Source organism: Lepidochelys olivacea (genome assembly GCF_965140295.1).
Source record: "Lepidochelys olivacea isolate rLepOli2 genome assembly, chromosome: 23".
Lineage (NCBI taxonomy): Eukaryota > Metazoa > Chordata > Testudines > Cheloniidae > Lepidochelys > Lepidochelys olivacea.
Window position 1 is genome coordinate 11563062 of NC_140433.1, and position 24948 is coordinate 11588009.

At 66.8% G+C, this 24948-nt stretch overlaps 3 protein-coding genes and 1 pseudogene across 6 annotated transcripts in view; 3 read left to right on the forward strand and 1 right to left on the reverse strand.

Moving 5' to 3' along the window:
- Positions 1–18024, reverse strand: part of LOC311511595 (myosin-14-like) — a 57429-nt gene extending 39405 nt beyond the window's left edge. The window contains 7 exon segments of the mRNA XM_084612308.1: positions 772–799; positions 1311–1467; positions 3843–4209; positions 17010–17100; positions 17333–17413; positions 17627–17644; positions 17885–18024. Coding sequence (XP_084468434.1) covers positions 772–799; positions 1311–1467; positions 3843–4209; positions 17010–17100; positions 17333–17413; positions 17627–17644; positions 17885–17993 — 851 coding nt within the window. The 5' untranslated portion in view covers positions 17994–18024.
- LOC311511978 (leukocyte immunoglobulin-like receptor subfamily A member 2) overlaps positions 1–24948 on the forward strand; it is an 873498-nt pseudogene that overhangs the window by 290920 nt on the left and 557630 nt on the right. The gene's annotated exons all lie outside the window — the stretch shown is intronic.
- IZUMO2 (IZUMO family member 2) lies at positions 10006–15465 on the forward strand. 2 transcript variants are annotated; one of them, XM_084612311.1, is made up of 6 exons: positions 10006–11996; positions 14066–14140; positions 14502–14588; positions 14731–14751; positions 14943–15023; positions 15311–15465. In XM_084612311.1, exons 1-6 carry the CDS (start codon positions 11849–11851, stop codon positions 15436–15438), a joined length of 540 nt encoding a protein of 179 aa, XP_084468437.1. In that variant the 5' UTR covers positions 10006–11848; the 3' UTR covers positions 15439–15465. The 2 variants fall into 2 exon arrangements, with proteins under 2 accessions (XP_084468437.1, XP_084468438.1); XM_084612312.1 differs by lacking the exon at positions 14502–14588.
- On the forward strand, positions 18210–24554 carry TEX51 (testis expressed 51). 2 transcript variants are annotated; one of them, XM_084612309.1, is made up of 7 exons: positions 18213–19905; positions 21172–21246; positions 22252–22341; positions 22973–22990; positions 23177–23260; positions 23823–23886; positions 24181–24554. In XM_084612309.1, exons 1-7 carry the CDS (start codon positions 19704–19706, stop codon positions 24533–24535), a joined length of 888 nt encoding a protein of 295 aa, XP_084468435.1. In that variant the 5' UTR covers positions 18213–19703; the 3' UTR covers positions 24536–24554. The 2 variants fall into 2 exon arrangements, with proteins under 2 accessions (XP_084468436.1, XP_084468435.1); XM_084612310.1 differs by lacking the exon at positions 22973–22990 and having other exon boundaries at positions 18210–19905.

The window sequence follows — 24948 nt, forward strand, 5'->3', positions numbered from 1 at the left end:
CGCTGGGCGCGCGCACACACACACACACACACACACAGCCCAGCAGGGGGCAGCGCTGGGCGCACACACACACACACACACACACACACAGCCCAGCAGGGGGCAGCGCTGGGCGTACACACACACACACACACACACAGCCCAGCAGGGGGCAGCGCTGGGCGTACACACACACACACACACACAGCCCAGCAGGTGGCAGCGCTGGGTGTACACACACACACACACACACACAGCCCAGCAGGGGGCAGCGCTGGGCGTACACACACACACACACACACACAGCCCAGCAGGGGGCAGCGCTGGGTGTACACACACACACACACACACACAGCCCAGCAGGGGGCAGCGCTGGGCGTACACACACACACACAGCCCAGCAGGGGGCAGCGCTGGGCGTACACACACACACACACACACACACACAGCCCAGCAGGGGGCAGCGCTGGGCGCACACACACACACACACACACACAGCCCAGCAGGGGGCAGCGCTGGGCGCACACACACACACAGCCCAGCAGGGGGCAGCGCTGGGCGCACACACACACACACACACACACACAGCCCAGCAGGGGGCAGCGCTGGGCGCACACACACACACACACACAGCCCAGCAGGGGGCAGCGCTGGGCGTACACACACACACACACACACACACAGCCCAGCAGGGGGCAGCGCTGGGCGCACACACACACACACACACAGCCCAGCAGGGGGCAGCGCTGGGCGTACACACACACACACACACACAGAGTTTGTGACACTTACGTGCACAGGATGGACTGATCCTCCCGGTCTGTTGGAAGAGACAGGGGGTGAGTGTGGTGCTGGGCACACCACCCAGCAGCGTCACCCCCCTCACCCGCACCCCCTCCTGAATGGGGGGGGTCACCCAGCTGGATGTAACAGCCCCTGCCCTTGCTGCCCCAGAACCCCCATTTCCCCACCCCACACAACCCCCAGCACAGACACACAGACACACACACCCACACAGAGCAGGGACGACACACACACGTACACGGGGGCAGGGCTGGACACACACACACACACACACACAGCAGGGCCCAGCCCCCATCAGGACACACACACACAGCAGGGCCCGGCAGGAGTGACACACACACACACACACACAGAGCAGGGCCCAGCCCCCATCAGGACACACACACACAGCAGGGCCCGGCAGGAGTGACTCACACTCACACACACACACAGAGCAGGGCCCACGCCCCAGCAGGAGTGACTGACAGTGACACACACACACACATACAGCAGGGCCCAGCAGGAGTGACACACACACACACACACACCCTGCAGCATGCTGCGGTAGGCAGCCTCTGAGATGGCGTAGATGTGGGGCGGCATCTCATGTCGCTTCTTGCCCCGATACATCTCGACAATCTGCTCCGTGTAGATGGGCAGGTTCTTGTAGGGGTTGATGACCACACAGAACAGCCCTGAGTACGTCTGGGGGGCGCAGAGAGAGAGAGGGGGGAATCAACGGGGGAGGGCAGGGAGCCCGGACTCCTGGATTCTCCCCCCAGCACTGCTAGGATAGGGAAAATAATTTCCTAGTAGTTAATTCCCAAACAGGGCTGGGGCCTCATGGGGCGGGGGGGGGGGGCAACACAGAGGAAAGGGGCCAAGAGCTAGGGCCGGGGGTGCCCCCGTTCGGTCCAGCTGGCCTGGATCCCCCTGGAGGTTGTTGGGGGGCAGGACCCTCTGCAAGGTCAAGAGATGGAGACAAGTCTGGGCTCCCTTTTGACCCCGGCCAGGGCCCACCTGATCCCTAACGGGTGCATGGAAAGGGGGGAAGGGGAGATCAGGGGATCTGACGGGGGGTTGTATCCCCACCCCCCTCCCAGAGCTGGGGAGAGAACCCAGGCGTCCTGGCTCCCAGCCCTAACATCTGCTGCGCCCATAGACTCAGGGTTTGTAATCACAGGCGGGGCCACGCACCAATTAAAATCCCAGCTAATTACAGAGCCGAGGGGCACTGGCCAGGCATGTCCCTGCCCCAGGCTGCGAGAGGTGCCCAGCCCAGCGCAGCCCAGTGGGGGCAGATCCAAGCCCACCCAGGGGCACCACGGGAGACCTCAGGCGACTGAAGAACTTACATGGTCTAAGCTCAGTGCTGGGAGCCAGGACGCCTGGGTTCCATTCCCGGCTCTGGGAGGGGAGTGGGGGCTAGTGATTAGAGCAGGGGGGCTGGGAGCCAGGACTCCTGGATTCCAACCCCGGCTCTGGGAGGGGAGTGGGGGCTAGTGGTTAGAGCAGGGGGGGGCGGTAACCAGGACTCCTGGGTTCTGCAGGGACAGGGTGTTTTCTTCCCTGAAGTACATTGGGGTTCAGGCTGTGTCCAGCTCCAGACCCATCCACGGAGCCCAGCGGTGGGTGACCAGCCCCAAATCCCCATGGAGGGAAGAGGGGGGCTGGATCCAGGTCAGGGGGGGGGGTGACCCTATCTCATGCTAAGCAGGGACAGGCATGTCCTGAGCAGGGAAGGGTGACAAGGCTGGGGTGACAGGCTGGGGTGAGGCCTGGGGGTGCCACGCTGCAGGGGGGTTCAGTGGGGGACAGGGAGGGGGCACCATGCTGAGGGAGACCTCACTGGGGGCGCTTTCCCCTCTGTGCCAACCGCCCCCCCGCCCCCCACTCCCCTGCAGGGCAGGACTCTCACCTGGCGCTGCGACCCGCCCAGGTTCTCAGCAAACAAGTCGGGCCTGTCCTAGCCCTGGCACCATGCCAACCTGCCCCACACCCAGCCTGGCAGAAGGGGGGGCAGGGATCCAAGGCAACCTGCCCCTCCCCCCCCAGCCAGCCGCCCCCTACCTCGGCTGCTGTGTCTTCTGCCCCCCCCACACTGTTGCATGCCCAACCCCATCTGCCCCCCGCACTTCCTACCTTCCCACTCTGACCCCAGCGCCCCCACCACCACCACATGGGCACGGCCCTGTCAGGGCATCGGGGCCAGCCCTGATGGCTAGTGCAGAGCGACTCCCACTAGGATCCCCGCCCCACAGCACAGCACCCCGTGCTGAGCCCCCCCAGCATAGCGCCCCCTAGTGCCGCCCTGGGGGCAGTGCTGGGCCCATGGCTCCCATGGGGCAGGGCTGACTCTAACGGCTTCCCAGCCAAGCCCCTGGCTGTGCTCTGACCCCCGCCCCTCTTGTGAGCCAGCCCCATGGAATCCACCTGTCCCACCCTCCCCCCCCACCCCCAGCCCAGCCCTCCCTGCCCTGGGGCAAAGTACAGGCTGCTCCCTGCCTCCTCCAGCCCAGAGACGCGCGCCCAGCCCCACACCTGCCAGGACAGGACAGGGGCAGGGCGACCCCTAGTGGGGACGCCAGCCAGTGCAGGCCGGCGCAGCCCCCAGCAGGCTTCAGGCGGGACCCTCCCTAGAGATGTCACCACCCGGCCCTGCGGCTTCCCCCACCCCCCATCTCTCCCAACCCCCATGACAACGGGGAGAGGGGGGTTACATTTGGGACCCTTGGCTGCTTCGAGGTGGGGGAGGGAAAGGGACATGGGGCCATTCCATATCGGGGGGGCTGGGAATCCTTGGTTCGGTGGGAGTGGGGGTCTAGTGGGTTAGAGTGGGGGGGCCGGGAGCGAGGACACCTGAGTTCTCTCCCCAGCTCTGGGAGGGGAGTGGGGTCTGGTGGGTTAGAGTAGGGTGGCCTGGGAGCCAGGACTCCTGGGTTCTCTCCCCAGCTCTGGGAGGGGAGTGGGGTCTAGTGGTTAGAGCGGGGGGGCCGGGAGCCAGGACGCCTGGGTTCTCTCCCCAGCTCTGGGAGGGGCGTGGGGGGTGGGCCTCCCGGACGCCGGGGTCCCGCACTCACGTAGATGAGGCCGGAGTAGTAGCGGTCCTTGAGGTTGTGCAGCACGGAGGCCTCGTTGAGGCAGGTCAGCTCGGCCATGTCCTCCACCTTGGAGAACTTCGGGGGGTTCATCTTCTGCACCTCGTGTTTGGGCACCAGCGCCTGGCGCCCGTTCTCCGCCAACTCCACCAGCACCTCGTCGCCCCGCTCCTCCCGCAGGCCGGCCGCCTCGAAGCCATGCCGCTCTGAGGGCACCCACACCAGCCGCTTGGCCGTCCAGTCCGCCTGCGTGGCCGGGTTCCCCACCGAGTCCCGGTCCACGAAGAGGTAGCGCTCGGCGGCGTCCCGCTGAGCCACCCGCGCCGCCATGGCTGGAGACGGGGGGAGCCTGGGGGGACAGGGGCTGGGTCAGTGCCGCAGGGAGACCCTCCGCGAACGCACCGCCCCCCTGAGAGACCCCACAATAACAAACCAGCCCTGAGAGACCCTACAATAACACACTGGACACACACACCCCCTGAGAGACCCCACGATAACAAACCAGCCCCGAGAGACCCTACAATAACAAGCCAGCCCCGAGAGACCCTGCAACAACACATTGGACACACTGCCCCCCTGAGAGACCCCACGATAACAAACCAGCCCCGAGAGACCCTACAATAACAAGCCAGCCCCGAGAGACCCTGCAACAACACATTGGACACACTGCCCCCCTGAGAGACCCCACGATAACAAACCAGCCCCGAGAGACCCTACAATAACAAGCCAGCCCCGAGAGACCCTGCAACAACACATTGGACACACTGCCCCCCTGAGAGACCCCACGATAACAAACCAGCCCCGAGAGACCCTGCAACAACAAACCAGCCCCAAGAGACCCTGCAACAACACACTGGACACACCGGCCCCCTGAGAGACCCCACAATAACAAACCAGCCCCAAGAGACCCTGCAACAACACACTGGACACACCGCCCCCCTGAGAGACCCCACAATAACAAACCAGCCCCGAAAGACCCTACAATAACAAACCAGCCCCGAGAGACCCTGCAACAACACACTGGACACACCGCCCCCCTGAGAGACCCTGCAACAACACACCAGCCCCGAGAGACCCTACAATAACACACTGGACACACCGCCCCCCTGAGAGACCCCACAATAACAAACCAGCCCCGAGAGACCCTGCAACAACAAACCAGCCCCGAGAGACCCTGCAATAACACTGGACATGCCATCCCACTGAGAGACCCCACGATAACAAACCAGCCCCGAGAGACCCTACAATAACACACTGGACCTCACCGCCCCCCTGAGAGACCCTACAATAACAAACCAGCCCCGAGAGACCCTGCAATAACACACCGGACCACGCCGCTCCCCCAAGAAACCCCCATGATAACAAACCAGTCCCAAGAGACCCTACAATAATGCACTGAACAACGCCGCCCCCCTGAGAGACCCTATGATAACAAACCAGCCCCAAGAGACCCTACAATAACAAAACCAGCCCCAAGACACCGGACAGCAACTGGACAATGCTACCCACCTGAGAGACCCCACGATAACAAACCAGCCCCGAGAAACCCTGCAACAACACACTGGACACGCCATCCCACTGATTACAAACCAGCCCTGAGAGACCCTACAATAACAAACCAGCCCCGAGAGACCCTGCAATAACACACCAGACCATGCTGCCCCCCCAAGAGACCCCATGATAACAAACCAGTCCCAAGAGACCCTACAATAATGCACTGAACAACGCTGCCCCCCTGAGAGACCCTATGATAACAAACCAGCCCCAAGAGACCCTACAATAACAAAACCAGCCCCAAGACACCTGACAGCAACCGGACAATGCCACCCACCTGAGAGACCCTACAATAGCAAACCAGCCCCGAGAGACCCTACGATAACAAACCAACCCCGGGAGACCCTACGATAACAAACCAACCCCGGGAGACCCTCCAATAATGCACCAAACCATGCCACCCCCATGAGAGACCCTACAATAACAAACCAGTCCCAAGAGACCCTACAATAACGCACCAGACCACACCACCCCTCTGAGAGACCCTATGATAACAAACCAGCCCCGAGAGACCCAACAATAACACACTGGACCACACTGTCCCCCTGAGAGACCCTACAATAATACACCAGAGCACACCACAGCAGGAAGACCTACAATAACAAACCCAAGAAGTCACAGAATGACCCTTCAATAACAAACCAGCCTGTGCAATCCTGAGAGGCTCTGCCATACAGTGCCCCTCACTCCCGACCCACAGCTCCCTGCTGTCCCAGCCCTGGCCATTCCCCCCCAGCTCTGCCGGTGCCCTCACTCCTGACCGGCAGCCTTCCTTGTATTTGCCCGGGGAGGCCAGGCTGCGATGGGGGGAGCTGACCTGGGGTCACTACAGCCCAATTCAGTCCCCATGGCAACCAGACCCAGTGATTCCCGCCCCCCACCCCGCCCACTCTTTCTCATGCTATCTGGGGGCCTGGATGGCAGGGGAAGGCCCCCTGGCTCCCCCACACCTCAGCCCATTCCCCTCCCCCCACTCTCCATTTCCACAGCTAACCCTAGCCCTGCACTAGGGGCATCCCCAGCTGCCCGCCCCTTCCCGCCCAGGAGGAAATAAGAAAATAAGCACCCATGAGTCTGGGAATTTAAAACTCTTGGGGGGGGGGAAATTTCTCATTGTGATCTGTCCAGAACTGTTTGTTATTGTAGGGTCTTTCTGAACCACTGGGGGGGGGCAATGGGGGAGAGGCACATGGTTTGTCACTGTCGGGATTCTGGGGAGCACTGGGGGGCATACACGCAGGGTTTGTTATTGTAGGGTCTCTCGGGATGACTGGGGCTGTGTACGCTGGGTTGTTATTGAGCTTGAGTAGCTCTGGAGCGGGGGGAGCCCAGGGCTGGGCTAGCAGGGGGCTGCAGGTCGGGACTGAGGGGCATCGGCAGAGCTATGGGGTGAGCAGGGGCTGAATCAAGACTCCTGGGGTCTATCCCTGGCTCCAGGAGGGGGGTGGGGTCTAGTGGTTAGAATGGGAGGGGGGCTGGGAGCCAGGACTCCTGGGTTCTATCCCTGACTCCGGGAGGGAGATGGGGGCTGGTGCTCAGAGCAGGGCGGGGGCTGCTGGGCTCTCTCCCGGCTCTGCCACTTCTCCTGTCCCTCAGTTGCTTCACGGGGGGGGGGGGCAGCAGGGGCAGCTGCGGGTGGGGACAGAGCTGCATTTCCCCATTCCTGCAGCCAGAAGAATCCTGCCCCCCCCCCGCCCCCGGCAGGACAAGCCCCAGCCTGCCTCTCCCCAAAGGTGTTTCACTCTTGTTGGATGCACACAGGAGGGGGAGGGGGTGGTGGCGGGCCCTGGCTCCAACCCCTGAAACCTGCCCTTCAGCTGGGGGGGGGTTCACCCCAGCCACCCCCTGCCCCAGATGGGGGGACCTGCGAGCACCAACCAGCCTCGAATCCACCCCCAATCCCCGGGTGTGCCCCTCACCTGGCCTGGCCTGTGCAAGGGTCAATCCCGGCTTCTCACACAGCAGCGCCCGGTGGAGCCGCCAGGCCGCGTCACTGAGGCAGGGAGGAGACAGGAGGGAACTGCCAACCCCAGAGGCTGGCATGGGGCAGCTCCTGGCACTGGGGAGGGGAGAGACCCAGCCCCGCCCCCACTCTGAGCCACAAGATCCCACCCCTCTCCCCGTGTGGGGGGAGAGAACCCAGGCCCCCCCACACACTCTAACCGCGAGACCCCACCCCCCTCCCAGAGCTGGGAGAAAACTCAGGAGTCCCTGGCTGCTAGTGTGAGTCCTGAACACACCTGACTGATTCAGAGCCCATCACCACCAGAAACTGAAAATCCAGCTGTGGGGGGGCCCCAGGGCGGGGCTAGCAGCGGGCTGCAGGTCGGGAGTGAGGGGCACCGGCAGAGCTGTGGGGGGGCCCAGGGCGGGGCTAGCAGGGGGCTGCGGGTCGGGAGTGAGGGGCACCGGCAGAGCTGTGGGGGGGGCCCAGGGCGGGGCTAGCAGGGGGCTGCGGGTCGGGAGTGAGGGGCACCGGCAGAGCTGGGGGGGGGCCCAGGGCGGGGCTAAGAGCGGGCTGCGGGTCAGGAGTGAGGGGCACCGGCAGACCTGTGGGGGGGGCCCAGGGCTGGGCTAGCAGGGGCTGCGGGTGGGGACTGAGGGCACCGGCAGAGCTGGGGGGGGGTCACTTGCACCGCTGCATGGATGTGCCAATACTTTGTGTCTCGGCTGGTGTCCCGCCCGCCCACAGGGCAGGGCTGGGCTGGGCTGGGCTCAGCTCTGTTCATTCCCTAACAAGGAGCGAAGAGGCAGGTGTGAACACCCCCTCACACCCTTTGGCCCAGACCCAAGGCAGGTGGATCTGGCAGCTCAGCAGGGCAGGGTGCAAATTCCAGAGTCACCTGCTCCAACCGCATCCACCCAGGGCTGGGAGAGAACCCAGGTGTCCTGGCTCCCAACCCCCCGATCTAACCGCTAGATCCCACTCCCCTCCCAGAGCCGGGGAGAGAACCCTGACCCCAGTGATCGGCTGCGTTCCAGCCGTCCCAGCTGACACCCTGGCCCAGGGAAGGACCGGAACCTGGTCCAGCCCCCACTCTCCTGCCAGCTGTGCCCAGCCGGCCCATTAATTAGCTCATCAATCAGCACACGGAGTGAGCATTGCTGGGCGTGCCGCGGAGGAGCCAGAGGCCCCGAGGTGCCTGCAACACCTGGGGAACCCCCTGCCACTGCGCTGCTGCCAAGTGGGGAAGCTGGCGAAGCGGGTTCTGGCCAGGTCAGCACATGGAGGAGAGACGACACGGCTAGACCCACTGGACTGCCTCAGGGATGGATCAGCAGGGGGCGCTCTCCCCGGGCAGGCAGGGCTGGCCCTGATGCCCCAGGGAGGCGCTAGGGGGCGCTGGACTGCAGGGAGCAGGGGGGAGGGTTCAGCAGGGGGCGCTCTCCCCGGGCAGGCAGGGCTGGCCCTGATGCCCCAGGGAGGCGCTAGGGGGCGCTGGACTGCAGGGAGCGGGGGGGAGGGTTCAGCAGGGGGCGCTCTCCCCGGGCAGCCAGGGCTGGCCCCAATAGCCCAGAGGGGAATAATCTGTAGGAGACACACAAGCAGGTTTTGGCCATCATGACTGGTTCTCTCCCCAGCTCTGGGATGGGAGTGGGGTGTAGTGGTTAGAGCAGCGGGGCTGGGAGCCAGGACTCCTGGGTTCTCTCCCTGGCTCTGGCAAGGACAGGGCTCTGAGCCAGGCCCATCGCGCCAGGGGTGAGGGGAGGGTGCTCTCAGCATAATTGTGGTCTGTGCTGTGGAATGCCAGGAATGCCTCTGAGACCCACAGGCCAGGCTGCATCCTCCCCCTGCTGCCCCCCCCCCCGTCCCCTCATGAAGCATCTGGCCGAGCGTCCCCACCCACACAGCTCAGCGGGCACCAGGCAGGGAGCCTGCCAAAGCCAGGGGAGATGTGCCGGTGGGCAGGAAGGGGGCTGGATACCCCAGTAGATGGGCCTGACGGGGTGGGGGGGGGGAATCCATCTCCCTGTCCTGTCCTGCCCTAGGCCTCCCTCTACACGGGCAGTTATTGCCTGTGGGGGTTGATGGAGGTGCCCAGCTCTGGAAGGGGAGCGTGGTCTACTGGTTAGAGTGGGGGGGGCTGGGTGCCAGGACGCCTGGGTTCTCTCCCCAGCTCTGGGAGGGGAGTGGGGTCTCCTGTTTAGAGAGGGGTGGGGCTCGCAGCCAGGACTCCTGGGTTCTCTCCCCAGCTTTGGGAGGGGAGTGCGGGCTAGTGTTTAGAGAGGGGTGGGGCTGGCAGCCAGGACTCCTGGGTTCTCTCCCCAACTCTGGGAGGGGAGTGGGGGCTAGTGGTTAGAGCCGTGGGACTAACTCAGAGGGAAACATCCCCACAACCCAGTCCCCGCCCCCGGCCAATCTGAAAGATCAAAGTCCCCGAAGGAAAGGCCCGGTCCTAGAATGCCTGGCGGCCCCTCCTCTCCCTTCCTTCCCCCCAACCCTGCACTGTCACTGAAGAGGCAGCGGGAAGGGGGGGCGATCACGCCAGGCCGGCCCCGCAGGTGCCCGCCCATCTCGTCCCCCCCCCTCCCGCAGCCTCCCCGATCCCGACGCGCCAGCTAATTGGTCTGGCAGCCTCCCCCTCAGGCTCGCAGCTCCTGCCAAGAACCCACGGGCCGGCCGCCTATTTTGGGTGTAAAAGGAGCCGGCCCAGATTCTCAGCACTGGGATATAAATACAGCCGGCCCGGCCCGGCGCCCAGACGCCCCGGTGCCGGGGACCCTCCCATCCCCACCCTCCTCCCTTTCCACCGGACGGGGGCAGTTCGAAATCAGCGGCTGGCGACGATTCCCGTCCCCACGGCGGGCTCAGAGCCTAACCCGGTGCTTACGGCTGCAGCGAGCCAGGCCTGGCCTCGGCGCCGACTGGTGCCGGCAAACCGGGGCAGGGCGCGAATTCGCTCCGGTGCAACTCTCGCTAGGGTGCCGGGCGGTTCTGCGGGCGGAGCGGGGCCTGTTCTAGGAAAGTGTCCTGCAAGATCGAGAACCGTGGGGACTTCTCTCCCGGTACAAAAGGGGCCGTACCCCGGGGGTCGGGGCTATTCCAGCAGCTAGACCCCCCCGCCAGCACTTTTAGCGCAGGATAACAGGCCCCCCCTCCAGCTCAGCTGGGCTGGGCTAGGCTGCCGTGAGCCAGCAACGCGGGTATCCAAAGCCACACAAAATACCGGCGAGAGCTCGGCTCACACGTAAACCTCCGGACACCCGCCGCCGCTAGAAACCAGCCCCCGTCCGGGGCCCAGCGAGACAAGGACCGAGGTCTTGCCAGTCGCCAGCGTTGCTCAGCAGGCGGCGAGGGGGCAGAGCTGCCGCATCCCGGACTTTGCTCCGATGGAAAGCGAAGCGTAGGGGCGTCTGTTCCCCAGCGGCGCAAACCTGCCTCAGTCTCCCCCGCGGAGCGGCACCAAAAAGCCTTCCCCAGCGGCCGCGCCGGGGGAGCGTCGTGCCCGGTTCCGAGCCGCTTTGGCCAGCGTGCGCCAGGGGGAAATTCCAGCCCCTCTCGCCCCGAACAGACCCCGCTTTGGGGGCTCAAGGCGCCCGCCCGGCCTGGTCTCTCTCCCCGGAATGGCTCCAGATGGCAGGCTCTTTGCCCCGGGCGTGCGAGCAAGACACCGACCCGCCGGAGAGCGGGGTTTCGTTCCCCACCCCACCCGCCCCGCTTCGGCAGAGGATCGCGCCCGCCCGGGAAAGGGAATCGTGTCATGTCACTGCACAGCCCCTCTGCAAAGAAACAAACCGAACTCGGCCTTGCCCCAGGCTGGCCCCCGGGCTCGGACAAGGGGACCCCAGGCTGGCATCCTGCTGAGCATATGGGGGCCCCTGGGGCCGGATAATGGGACCCGCCGCTGCGGATAACAGGACGCCCGGCCTGGCTCCCTGCTGCAGATAACGGGATCTCGGAGGCCAGATAACGGGACCCCCGGGCCAGCCCCCTGCTGCGGATAACGGGACCTCTGGGACCAGATAACGGGACCCCTGGGCTGGCAACACGCTGCGGATAACGGGACCTCTGGGCCGGCTCCCTGCTGCAGATAACGAGACCCCTGGGCCAGCCCCATGCTGCAGATAACGGGACCCCTGGGCTGGCCCCCTGCTGGGGCTAACGGGACCCCCAAGCTGGCAACATGCTGCGGATAACGGGCCCCCCAAGTCGGATCCGGCGCCCGCCTGCGCTGGGGTTACCTGAGCAGGGCCGGAGGAAGGTGTCCGGGCCGGGGAGGTGTTGGCCGCAGCTCTCACGGGCTATTGACAAGGCCGAGCTGTGCTCACTGGCCCGGAGAGGCAGCCGGGTGATTATGCAAATTTATGTAAATATATGCAATTAGATTATTGCATTTTTGGAAGCATCCAGGCCCAAGCCCCCCACCCGCCAGCCGAGTGCCCCCCGGGACAGCGGGGGAAGGGGAAAAGCCAGGCCCCCCTGACCCCCCCACATGAGCCCAGGTGCTGCTGGTCCAGCGGCCAAGGAGCTACTGAGCTGCCCCAGGCTGGGGGGAGGTGTCCCGGTGCGCTGGCCCCGCCCACTCCTGAGGCAGCCCACCAATGGCAGGGGAATGGGAACCCACAGCAGCCATGGGATAGGTAAGTGGGGGAACGCGGACCACGCCCCCTATAGCATGGGCGGGAGGTGACAGTGAGTGGCAAGGACTGTGGCCAATCGGCAGAGGGGACAGGCAGAGAGGGGTGGTGCGAATGGAAGCTGAATGGGGCGCTTTGTGTGAAGCTGGGGGGAGGGGGGATGGTGGGATCAATGGGGCCCATTGTCTGGGACCCAGAGTGTGGGGGCAGATAGTCATTGGGCCAGCAAAGTGCCCCTTCCCACTGCAGGTGCGGAACCCAGGAGTCCTGGCTCTCAGCCCCCCCTGCTCTACCCAGGAGACCCCGCTCCCCTCCCAGAGCCAGGGAGAGAACCCAGGAGTCCTAGCTCCTACCCCCACTCCCCCTCCCCCTCCAACCACTAGACCCCACTCCCCTATCAGAGCCAGGGAGAGAACCCAGGAGTCTTGGCTCCTAGCCCCTCCCCACAACCACCAGTCACTGCTCCCCTCCCAGAGATGGGGAGAGAACCCAGGAGTCCTGGCTCCCAGCTCCACGCACGCCAACCACTATCCCTCACTCCCCTCCCAGAGCTGGAGGATAGAACCCAGGAGTCCTGGCTCCCAGCCCCCCAACCACCCCCACTCTAACCACTAGACACCACTCCCCTCCCACAGCTGGGAACAGGACCCCAATCTCAGCCTCTCTGTGCCTGGGCCCACCCCTGCAGAGGTCCCAAGCGGCTGCCAGGCTCACCCTCACCAGGCCGGCTCACTCACCCCCTACTGCCCAGCCCCCTGGGCCGGCTCGCTCACGCCCACTGCCCAGCCTGGCAGCTCTAGGTTGCCCTGACCTCTTGTGGCACGAGCTGCCCAGGGGCTGGAGCTGGCTGCTGCCAGGCTGGGGTGGTTCCTCCGCCCGCCGACACAGGCCTGCCTGCAATGACACAGCACCAGCTGCTGGGCCGCGGGAGACCGAGCCCTCCGGAGCCAAGCACCAAGCCTGGGGATTCAGTGGATTTGGCTGGCAGGAGGAGCCGGCCTGGCACCCCCCGCACTCCCGGCCCAGCCACTCTGTGCCACCCACACCACCCACACAGCCCCCTGCTGTCGCTCACGCTCGACCCCCAGCATCGGGAGGGAACCCGTTAGTGTTGGCCTGCGATAACAACCCTCAGGGCTGGGGTCTTCCCATGCCACCAAGAGGGGACACACCCTGCTGCCAGGCTCAGGGGGGCCATGGCAAAACTGGGGCTACATTATAAGCTCCCTCCCACCCGTTGTCCAGTTACACTGAGCGATCATTGCTTTGTGTGTGTCCACGGCAGCGCCCGGCGCGACGGGGCCCCAATCTCGGCGACTCTGTGTCTGGGTAGTGCCCGGCCCGACAGGGCCCCAATTTTGGTGACTCTGTGTCTGGGTAGCGTCCAGCGTGATGCTGTACCCACACACGCCTCTGCCCACACCGTACCCACAATCCCACGCTGCATTGTGATGTCACCCTCACCCCGAGGATTCTCCCTGGTGCCCGGCGCATTGGGGCTGAGAACGGGCAGAACTTGTCACACCGGGCTGCGCCATGGTGCTCCTGGCTCTCCTCATGCTGGGGGCCTGGCTGGCGGTGGGTGCCGGGGGCTGCCTGCAGTGCGACCGGCAGATCCGCAGCACCCTGGAATCGCTCCGCACCAGCCTGGTGCCCCGGCAGATCCGCGACAGCCGCCTGCAGGCGAGGGCCCAGGCCCTGCTGCGCGGCATGGAGGGCGGGTTCTTCCGCCACTACGCCACCAGCCAGTTTGCGGGCACGGCCGGTATGGGGCACAGCCCAGAGACCTCCAGGGGGCACGACTAGGGGTATCCAGGGGCCACAGCCCACGGGTATCTAGCAGGCATGGTCTGGGGAAGGACTCTGCAAGAATAGGGGGAGTCATAGGGCAGAAGGGATGAGGTTGAATCCACCAACGCTCCACTCTCCCCTCTGTACCCAACACCCCCTCACACACACACCCACTCTGCCCTGGCAGTCAGGGCTGGCCCCAGGGCAGCGCTAGGGGGCGCTGTGCTGCAGGGGGCAGGATGAGGGGCAGGCTCCCCACTCCGATGTTTTCTCCCCCTCAGCTTTGAGCAGCATCAACGCCCTGATCCACCGCGTGAGGCTGACGGCAGCTGGCCTGGAACGAAGCGCCCTAACAGGTGACAGCCCCGCGCCCTACAGTGCCACCAGCGCCCCACAGTCCTGCACCCCACAGCACCACCAGTGCCTCACAGTGCCAAGCCCCACAGAACCCCACAGTCCCGCACCCCACAGCAACACACAGCTCTGTGACCTCAGCACCCCACAGAGGCCCACAGCCCCACGCCCCCCACAGTGCCCCACGCCCCCAGCACCCCACAGCCCTGCACCCCACTAGCCCCGCGCCCCCAGCACCCCACACTGCCCCCTGCTGAGACAGGCAAGGCTGGGATAGCTGGGAGCGTCCCCTCAGAGCCAGCACCCCCCCCGCTCCCCACAGCGCCCCCCCGCCACCAGAGTCACTCCCCCATCTGTCCCCAGACCAGGCCCTGCTGGACGCGCTGGTCGCTTACAGGCGCAGAACGACCATGGAGCTGAAATCGGCTCTGAAGGAGCATCAGGCAAAAGGTACCAGCTCCTGGGGGAAGCTCTGTCCCGGGCCCCTCCCCCTTCCTCCAATTCCCGCCCCCCCCCCCAATCTCCTGGTTCTGCAGGGCCCTTCAGTCACAGTCTGGGGCTATGATCGGTTTCTCTCTCTGTCTCTCCCCAGCTTGTAACCCCAAAACCTGTGGTAAGTCAACTTTCCATCGCTGGTCAGGGAACAGGGCAGGGAGCCTGTCCCCCTGGGGGGGGCCACCCCAATCCGGCCCCAGGGGGAGGAACTGGCTGGCTCAGGGGGGGCAGGGAATGGGGCAGGTGTCAGTGGGGGGCGGGGGCTGGCTGGGGGCCTGCCCGGGGATTTCACTTTTTCCCCCTTCCCAGGCTGGCTCTACTATGACGTCTTCGACTGCACCCATTGCAGGAAGGCCAAAGCCGTGTGTTTGAAGCAGCACCACTGTCTTGGTAGGGGGGGTGTCAGGGGGCAGAGGGGTGGGGGGGCAGGGAGAGGTCGGGGGGGGCCCTGGGCAGATGAGCATGACATCCAGTGGGCCGTGGATTGCAGGGTCAGGGAGGGGGGGCATGGGGGCTCACGCAGGGCCATGGGGTGCAGGGTCAGGGAGGGGCAGGCACCCAAGTCAGGCGGGTGTCGTGACTGGGTCAGCGCTGGGGGGCGCAGACAGCAAGCATGCGGGGGGTACTTGGGAGGGGCCTTCAGCTCTGTCAGCTGCTAACTCCCCTCCCCAACACAGTGGACTCCCAGGCCCGGCTCTCCCTCCGGTACCGGCCCCCAGCCCCCGGTCCAGCCATCGCCCGGACCGGTGTCTCCGTGGTGCTGTGCATGGGTGCCCTGCTCTTCCTGGCGCTGAGCGTCGCGTGAGTGTGAGAGGAACCCTCCTCCCCCCCACCAGAGTCAGCCGCATCCCCGAGACCTCCCTGAGCCGGCCGGCCGCATCCCCCGTGTCCCCCACCCCGAACCAGCCGGCCGGCCGCAACCCCCCTGCACCCCCCCAGAGCCGGCCGGCCGCATCACCCTCTGTCCCCAGAGCCAGCCGCATCCCTTGCGCCACCCGCCAGATCCAGCCGCATCCCCCTTTGCCCCCCAGAGCCGCCTGCATCCCTTGCACCCTCCACCAGAGCCAGCCACATCCCCTGCCCCTTCCCCCAGAGCCAGCCAGCCGCATCCCCCTTTGCCCCCAGAGCCACCTGCATACCCCGTGCGCCCCCCCCTCCCCAAAATCCGGCCACATCCCCCATGACGCCCCCCAGAGCCGGCCACATCGCCCGTACTCCCCCAGAGCCGCCTGCAATCCACCCCCTGAGCCGGCAGCATCCCCCTTTGCCCCCCTGAGCCGGCCGCATCCCCCGCAAGCATTGGGTCGCTGTCCAGGCCCGTCTGACTCTGTCTCTCACCCCCCAGGGCTGTCACCTACTGGAGGAACCAGCAGTCCCTGAGGCAGTAGGACCCACATTCCCCACACACACACCCCGTCCCAGCAGCAGGCTGGGGACGGGGCTGGACAGATGCTGGAGCCGCCATGGTGGAGATCATAGACAGGGGCGCTAGCTCCGGCTGTCAGACCCCAGATCTCAGATCCCCTCCCACCCCCCGCTCCACTCCAGCTGGAAATTAAACACAGACAACAAGGTTTTGAGTCCTGGCTCCCAGCCCCCCCAGCCACTAGACCCCACTCCCCTCACAGAGCCAGAGAGAGGAGCCAGGAGTCCTGGCTCCTAGCCACCCTGCTCTAACCACTAGACCCCAGTCCCAGTGAGGAATCTATGTACAAACGACACGAGTATTTTATTTCCAGGCTTACACTGGGGAAGCCATGGGGCCTGGCATGCCCAGGGGGGTGAGGGGTTGGGTCCTGCTGCCCCCGCCTTCCTCCCCAGCTGGGCTGGGGGGTCCGGATCCCGCTGCCCCTTTCTCAATCCCTCACCTGGCTAGCACTCCAACTACCTGCCCCGTCTGGCCCAGGCCCTGTCCTCCAGCTACCTGCGGTGTCGGTAGCATACACAGTACCTAGGGGAGAGTGGCTGTTAGGGTCTGCCTTCTGCCCATGCCCCCCCGGACTCCTGGGTTCTATCCCTGGCTCTGGAAGGGCAGTGGGGTCTAGTGGTTAGAGCAGGGGGGATTGGGAACCAGGACTCCTGGGTTCCATCCCCAATTCAGATTCCCCCCAAGTGCTGGGTGGGGTCACCCCACTTTCAGTATCTGTGGTGAGCCCTGAGGGGTAGAGGCCCCCTGAATCTGCCTCAGTTGGGGGGCAATCCCAGGTTTTGGGGTGCATGCGGATGGGGGCAGGATGCCGAGGGGGCAAAGGGGGGGGAATATGGGAGTTGGGCATCAGAGGCAGGGAATGTGGGGTACCCAGGGCAATCCCCCCATCCTGAGCCCCCAAGTCTGCCTCTCCATCCCAGCTCCCCAAGTCCAGGGAGGGCACTCACAGCAGGGCGGCTGAGGCCAGCAGCACAGATTGGCAGACCAGGAAGAGATAGAGGGTGATTTCCTTCCTCTCCGCGTCCCGCGGGTCCTCCTCTGGGGACAGAGAGGGGGTGAGCCCTGAGCATGCCCCACAGCCCCCCACACCTCCACCCCATGGACCAGCAGCCCCCTGATTCACCCCACAGCCCCCAACCCCCAGTACCCCACACCACCTGCTAAGCCCCCCCCTTCACCCCACTGCCCATCAGCCCCCCCTTCACCCCAAATCCCTTGCTGCCCGCCCCCACTGCCCAGCCCCCCGCCCCGAACCCCCGGCAGCAACTACCTCCGCAGAGCTCCCCGTCGAAGCACTGGGCGCTGATGCGAAGGCAGGTCCAGCAGTCGAGAACTGGCCCCTCCGTAACCGCTGGGATGGGGAAAGGAGGGGGACCAGGTCAGGGACCCATGGGGAGACCCCGCCCTGCCCTCCAGGGGATGCCAGCTCCCACCCGGCCCCAGGGCAGGGCCCGGCTGGCTCAGGGGGCAGGGAATGGAGCCCAGGGCCTTTCCCCTCTAGGGGGTGCCAGCTCCCATCCGGCCCCAGGGGGCAGGGAAAGAGGCAGGGGGTGGCCACACTCACTGCAGTCCTCGGAGCAGGCTGTGGGGGAAGCACAGACAGACACAGCGTTAGAGCCCCACTCCCATGGGGCACTCCCTGCCCCCCACACCCCTCAGAACTCTCCACCCACCCAGAGGGCCCTACCCTGATCTTAGGGACCCTGAACTGAGATCTCCCCGCTCCCCCCCAATGCTACTTGCATCCCATGGGGCTGGAAACAGGGGGCCCCTGGCTGGCCCATGGGGTGCGGGGGGGCAGCCCATCTCCAGGGGCACTTACCCAAGTCAGCGAAGCTCTCCAGGGTCTCTCGGAGGCGGGTTCGCAGGGAGTCGCGGTGCTGGGCCAGCGTCAGCTGCAGCAGGTGAACCCCTGGGGGACAGACGGACATTTCTGGGGAGAAGCCAGCCCTACACACACCAGCACCAGCTGAGATGGGAGGCACCTGTGACGTGGTGCACCTCAGCTCCGGAGACCCCCAGCCCCACTGCCGCCCCCCACCTCCCCGCCACTGCCGGCTCCTGCCCAGCGTCCCTGCCCCTCAGAACCTCCAGCCCTGCCCCTCCCCACAGCCTGGGTCCCTCTCAGCCCCCCAGATCTAACCCCCCCCACACACATGCTCACCTTTCCAAGGCGTCTCCTTGAGAGCCCTCAGCCAGCTGGTCAGAGCAGCTTTCACAGCCAGCACCCCGCGGACATCTGTACAGGGAATCAAGGGGTTGGGGGGGCGCTCTCTGCCCCCCAGCAGCTCCGCCGGTGCCCCTCACTCCCGACCCGCAGTCCCTCCTAGCCTGGCCCTGGGCTCCCCGCCCAGCCCTGACGGTGCCCCTCGCTCCCGACCCGCAGCCCCTGCTAGCCCAGCCCTGTGCCCCCCGCAGCTCTGCTGGTGCCGCTCACTCCTGACCCGCAGCCCCCTGCTGTCCCAGCCCAGGTGCCCCAGCGGGAGGGGCCGCGCACCCAGCACCCGGTGGTGTTTCTCTGGCAGGTGGGTGCTGTAGAGGCGCTCAAAGGCCTGGACTTGGCGCTGAATTAGGGCATCCCGGTCGGGCACCTCAGAGGGTACCACCTCCCGCAGCAGCACCCCCAGCCCCCGCAGGAAGGGCCGGTCACAGTGCAGGCAACCGCCCGCCCCCCAGGGGCGCAGCAGGAGGAGGAGGAGGAGCAGGAGGGAGCAGGACATGCCCACAGATCCCCAGCCCTGCTGTGACCTCATCGCCCAGGCAACATCACAGAGCCACAGGGGCAGAGTATTCCCTGGGTGGGGAGGAAATGATGTCAGAGGCAGAAGAAGGGGTTAAAAGGAGTTGGTGGCAGCACAGGAAATGATGTCACAAACAGATGTGGGATCTAATGAGGAGTGGGTGTAGAACAGGAAGTGATGTCGGAGGCAGAGGCTAGGGCTGAAGAATTGACGGCAATCAGGAAGTGATGTCGGAGGCAGAACAGGAAGTGATCTTTGCAGCAGAAGGGGGCTGCAAAAGGATTAGAGACAGAACAGGAAGTGATGTCGGAAGCAGAAAGGGGGCCCAGAGGTGGACTGAGGCAGAACCGGGAGTGATGCAGGATTGCCGACCCTTGACCTTGATCACCATCCTGGGATTTTGGTCCCCCCTGCGCCAGGAGTTGCCCTGTTCCCGCGGGCGCCGGACCCCAGCCCTGGCCCCAGGGCCGCAGGAGGAAGGGCCGGGTTGAGACACAAGCCAGTGCCAGGGAGCTGGCTGGAGAAGTCGTTCGAACTCTCCCAGGCTCGTCAACCCACTGGCGAGGGGCCCATCTCGGGGGGCGGGCCCCAGGGCGAAGCCTGGAGAGCTCAGCGTCTCCGTGAAAGGCTTGGCTAGCGGCGGCCTGGGCATGACGGGGCAAGTGCGGCCACTGAGCACGTCGGGGAAACTGAGGCACACGTGGGCTTTGTAAAACCACTACCGAAAATGCCCCCCCCCTTGGCCAGGGGAGACCCGAGGCGACCTGGGATGTGACGTCAGCGGCAGAAGAGGAAGTGATGTCAGGCGCCGAAGAGGGGGCGGCCGAGGCCGTGCGGCAGAGCCGGAAGTGACGTCAGAGGCAGCCGCGGCCCGAGGCAGGCGCGGCGGTTGCCAGGGCGATGCTGGCGCTGGCGCTGCTGGCGCTGCCCCTGCTGGCCCCGGGCGCCGCCCCCTGCCTGCGCTGCTGGCCCGACGCCGCCCGCCACGTCCGCTACGACGTGCGGCTGCTGCTGGGGGCGGCGCGGCCCGGGGCGGCCGCGGGGCTGGAGGGGGGGCTCAGCGCGCTCCTCTTGGGGGGGGACCCCGGCGTCCGGATCATGGGTGAGGGGCGGGGCGTGGGACCCCCCAGCGCCGCCCGCCCTGCGCCCCCGCGCTGCCCCCCACGGAGACCCCTTCCGCCGACTCCCCACGGGGACCCCTGCTGAGCCCCCCGGCTTCCCCCTAACAGCTTGTGGGGAGCCCCCCCTCACGGCTCCCCTAGCTCCGCCCCTTCCCCGCAGCCCGGCGCCCCGCGCCCCCCCTGCTGAGCCCCCTCCCCGCAGCCCGGCGCCCCCCGCCCCGCGCCCCCCGTGCGCCCCCTGCTGAGCCCCCGCCCCGCAGCCCGGCGCCCCGCGCCCCCCGTGCGCCCCCTACTGAGCCCCCGCCCCGCAGCCCGGCGCCCCGCGCCCCCCGTGCGCCCCCTGCTGAGCCCCCGCCCCGCAGCCCGGCGCCCCGCGCCCCCCGTGCGCCCCCTACTGAGCCCCCGCCCCGCAGCCCGGCGCCCCGCGCCCCCCGTGCGCCCCCTGCTGAGCCCCCGCCCCGCTCCCCGCAGCCCGGCGCCCCCCGCCCCGCGCCCCCCGTGCGCCCCCTGCTGAGCCCCCGCCCCGCTCCCCGCAGCCCGGCGCCCCGCGCCCCCCGTGCGCCCCCTGCTGAGCCCGCTCCCCGCAGCCCGGCGCCCCCCGCCCCCCGTGCGCCCCCTGCTGAGCCCCCGCCCCCCGCCCCCCGCTGTGCCCCCGCAGCCCGGCGCCCCCCGCCCCGCGCCCCCCGTGCGCCCCCTGCTGAGCCCCCGCCCCGCTCCCCGCAGCCCGGCGCACCCCGCCCCGCGCGCGCCCCCTGCTGAGCCCCCGCCCGCTCCCCGCAGCCCGGCGCCCCCCGCCCCGCGCCCCCCGTGCGCCCCCTGCTGAGCCCCCGCCCCGCTCCCCGCAGCCCCCTGCTGAGCCCCCGCCCCGCCCCCCGCAGCCCGGCGCCCCCCGCCCCGCGCCCCCCGTGCGCCCCCTGCTGAGCCCCCGCCCCGCTCCCCGCAGCCCGGTGCCCCCCGCCCCGCGCCCCCCGTGCGCCCCCTGCTGAGCCCCCGCCCCGCTCCCCGCAGCCCGGCGCCCCCTGCTGAGCCCCCGCAGCCCGGCGCCCCCCGCCCCCCGTGCGCCCCCTGTGGGCCCCGCTCCCCGCAGCCCAGCGCCCCCTGCGGGCCCTCCCGCCCCCGCTCCCCGCAGCCCAGCGCCCCCCTCGCCCTGCTCCCTGCAGCACAGCGCCCCCTTGAGTCAGGACGAGGGACGTGGTGGGTGCTGCAGGGGTTGACGGGCAGCAAACCTCTCCTCTGTACGGCCACAGAGCGGGAGCGCCTGGAGCGAGAAGCCGGGAAGCTCTTCTATCGCCTGGACCAGATCATCACCCGCAACCGGCAGGGTGAGCGCCGGGGCCGCCAGCCAGGGGCCCAGCCCCTCCTCCGCCTGCCCTGGCTGCCCCGGCCTGAGGGCTTGCCTTCCCCTCCCAGAGCTGGGGAGAGAACCCAGGAGTCCTGGCTCCCAGCCCCCCCCACCCCCCGAGTAACTAAGGGATGACAGAAGTTGGGACTTTTGCCCTTTTTGATCTGAGCCATTAGTCGAAATTCAGGGTCTTGTGGCCCGTTGCCAATCAGAGAAGATACTGAGCCCGAGTCTAAGGCCAGTGGGAACGGTCAGATCGTCTGGCCGGTTCGCCCCACTGGCTAGTACAGGCCAGTGCCCTGCCCCCAAGCACTGAATTAGACCAAATCGGGGCTGGAAGTGCAGTCAGGTCACTTTGGGCCGATCCCCTTTCGTCAGTCACATCCTGTCCCCCTTGCAACTCGAGCACCAGCCAGGGAGGAAGAAGGTCCCGTGGCCCCTGAACACCACAGGAGATGGGCTGTTTGCTCACAATCCCATGCCTCCTCCCTCACAGCCCTGTGCCTAAAAGCTATCCTGGGTGATTTGTTCTCTCACGCACCTGGGTCTCTGTTGGGGGCTTCGTTGTTGCCTCTGCCTGCTTCTCTTTCCCTCTCCCCTGACATATGACCCAGCCCAGCCCCAGCAGTGGCCTTCCCGGGGCCACAGGGCAGACCCCACCGCCAGGACAGGGGGGGAGGGTTCCCATTACTGGAGGGACTCCACCTCCCTGTGGGACGTCGCCGGAGGCCATCTCCTAGCTGCGTCTACCCCAGGGGCTCGGTCGGCCCAGCCTCGGCACACACGGGGGATGGGGGGAGCGACGTCGCCCTGAGTTTTAACCTTGGCCTGCGCTCAAGTGGCCTCGTAGGAGTGGGTCAGCTCCGGGCCGAGCACGGTGCTTCCTTTCCAGCTGTGCACAGGGGCCGGCCCTGGCTCAAATAAGGCGTGTGACACCCAGCACCCCCCACCCCCAACTCCTCCCCTCCCCCGCTCCTGCCTGCAGATCCAGAGCGCCTGATGAAGGAGGCAGCGCTTGAAAAGCAGAACTTCACCCACCGCCTGAAAGCAGCGTCGGCAGCCATCCGGCAGCAAGGTACCCGCCGCACCCGCCCGCTGCCCAAGCCAGTGCCCCTCACTCCTGACCCACAGCCTCTGCTAGCCTAGCCCCGGGCTCCCCCCAGCTCCGCCGGTGCCCGTCACTCCCGACCCGCAGCCTCTGCTAGCCCAACCCCGGGCTCCCCCCATCTCCACCGGTGCCCCTCACTCCCGACCCGCAGCCCCGGCTAGCCCGGCCCCGGACTCCCCCCAGCTCCGCCAGTGCCCCTCACTCCTGACCCACAGCCCCGGCTAGCCCGGCCCTGGACTCCCCCCAGCTCCGCCGGTGCCCGTCACTCCCGACCCGCAGCCCCGGCTAGCCCGGCCCCGGGCTCCCCCCAGCTCTGCCGGTGCCCCTCACTCCTGACCCGCAGCCCCGGCTAGCCCGGCCCCGGGCTCCCCCCAGCTCCGCCGGTGCCCCTCACTCCTGGGTTCTCTGCCCGCTCTGGGAGGAGGGTGGGATCTAGTGGTTAGAGCAGGGAAGCTGGGAGCCAGGACTCTTGGGTTCTCTCCCTGGCTCCGGATTCCTGGGTTCCATCCTGTGTGGGGGCGGGGCAGAGGGCACGAGGGAGCTGGATTAGGGGTCAGGGCCGTTCTGTCTGCTCTGATCCGTGTCTCTCTCTCCGCAGTGTGCAGCGCGTCCTGTGGTGAGTCCGGAGGCGGCTGCCTCCTGGGGGGGTGGGCAGCTGCAGCCCCTGGAGCCCAAACCCACCACTCGTGCCCTGGGCCAGCCGCCAAGTGGGCCGGATCCACCCCCCAATGCTGGCCCCTGGGGAGGGGCCCCCAGGAATGCCCTCTGGGGGCATCTCTCTAATGGGGTCCCCCCCCAACAGGCAGGCCTGAGCCCTTCGATTTGTCTGAGTGCGACAGCTGTCAACGCCTCCAAGCTCGGTGCAGGGACCAGAGGGTCTGCGCAGGTAACCCCCAACCCCCACACATCCCAGCCCCCGAACCCTGACATTCCCCCCATGCCCTGCACTCCCCATGGCCCCCAAACCCTCACAGCAGCTCCCCCAAACTCCAACACCCCCCAGGCCCCTATACCCCTCACAGTTCCCCTGAACTCTGGAACCTCCCCAAATCCTCCCACAGCTCCCCCAAAACCCCAGCCCCCTGCCCCAACCCTTCCCTACACCCCCAGCCCCAAACCCCAACACCCCCAAAATTCCCCTGAACCCCAGCATCCTCCACAGCCCCCTGAACTCCCCCAACCCTTTTTCCAGTCTCCCCCCCCACACCCTGTTCACCCTCTAGTACCCCCCACAGCCTCTTATAGTTCCATCTCCCCACAGCCCCCCTGAACTCCCCCCACAACCTCCCAAACCTCAGCACCCCCTACCCCCCTGAATTCTCCCCAGCCTCCCCATTACCCTCCAGTGCCCCCCATGGCCTCCCAAACCCTCCAACCCCCTTTTTGCCTCCAATTCCCACCCCACACCTGGCCAGGCACCCCAACTCCTGCCCCCTCTTTCCCCCCAGGCGCTGCTGTGATCCTGGCTGTGGGGCTGAGCCTGGTGGGACTGGTGCTGGGAGCCGCAGTGGGGTGAGTGGGGATCAGACAGAGGTGGGGGGCGGAGAGGGAAGTGGGACCCAGGCGTCCTGGGGAAAGGGACTGGAGATGGGCCCTGATCCAACCCTAAGGCTGGGGGCTGGTGGAGAGGGGGGTGGGGAATGGGGCCACTCCCCTCTCAGGGGCGCTGGCTCCAGTCTGGGTGGGGGCTCGCTGGCTGTGGGAGGTGGGATGGGGCCACTCCCCTCCAAGCGGGGCTGGCTTCTGTCTGGAGGGGAAGGGGGCTGGCTGGGAGGCACCAGCCTGAGACCCCTGGCCCCGGGATAGGGCCTTCCTTTGTTACAGGAGGCGAGCAAGGCTGGCAGGCGGCACAGAGGCCAAGAAGGGGCTGGCAGCAGGCAGGACAGAGCCCCCCGCGGAGCTGGGGAATGGGGCCCCCATGGAGCAAGGGGACGGGGCCCCTGCAGACTTGGGGAATGGGGCCCCCGCAGAACAAGGGGACGGGGCCCCCACAGACTTGAGGAATGGGACCCGCATGGAGCCAGGAGATGGAGCCCCCGCAGACTTGGGAAATGGGACCCCCACGGAGCAAGGGGACAGGGCCCCCGCGGAGTCAGGGGACGGGGTTCCCATGGACTTGGGGAATGGCACCCCCATGGAGCAGGGGGACGGGACTCATTAAATGTTGGCGTCTTTTCCCATCCCGGCTTTTCTGGAGAATGTGACTGAGCTGCTCCCCCAACTGAAATCCCCAGCTGACGGGCCCCTCTACTCCGGTATCCCACATCCCCCAGCCCCACGGGCCCCTCTACTCCGGTATCCCGCCTCCCTCAGCCCCACGGGCCCCTCTACTCCGGTATCCCGCTTCTGCCAACCCCATGAGCCCCTCTCCCCCAGTATCCAGCCTCCCCCAGCCCCCTCTACCCCACCTCCCTCAGTCCCACGGGCCCATCTACCCCAGTATCTGGCCTCCTCTAGCCCCCTCTACCCCAGTATCCTGCCCTCTTCAGCCCCACAGTTCCCACTACCCTGCCCCTCCTCCCCAAGCCCAATAGGCCCATCTACCCTGGTATCCCACCCCCCTTGATTTCACAC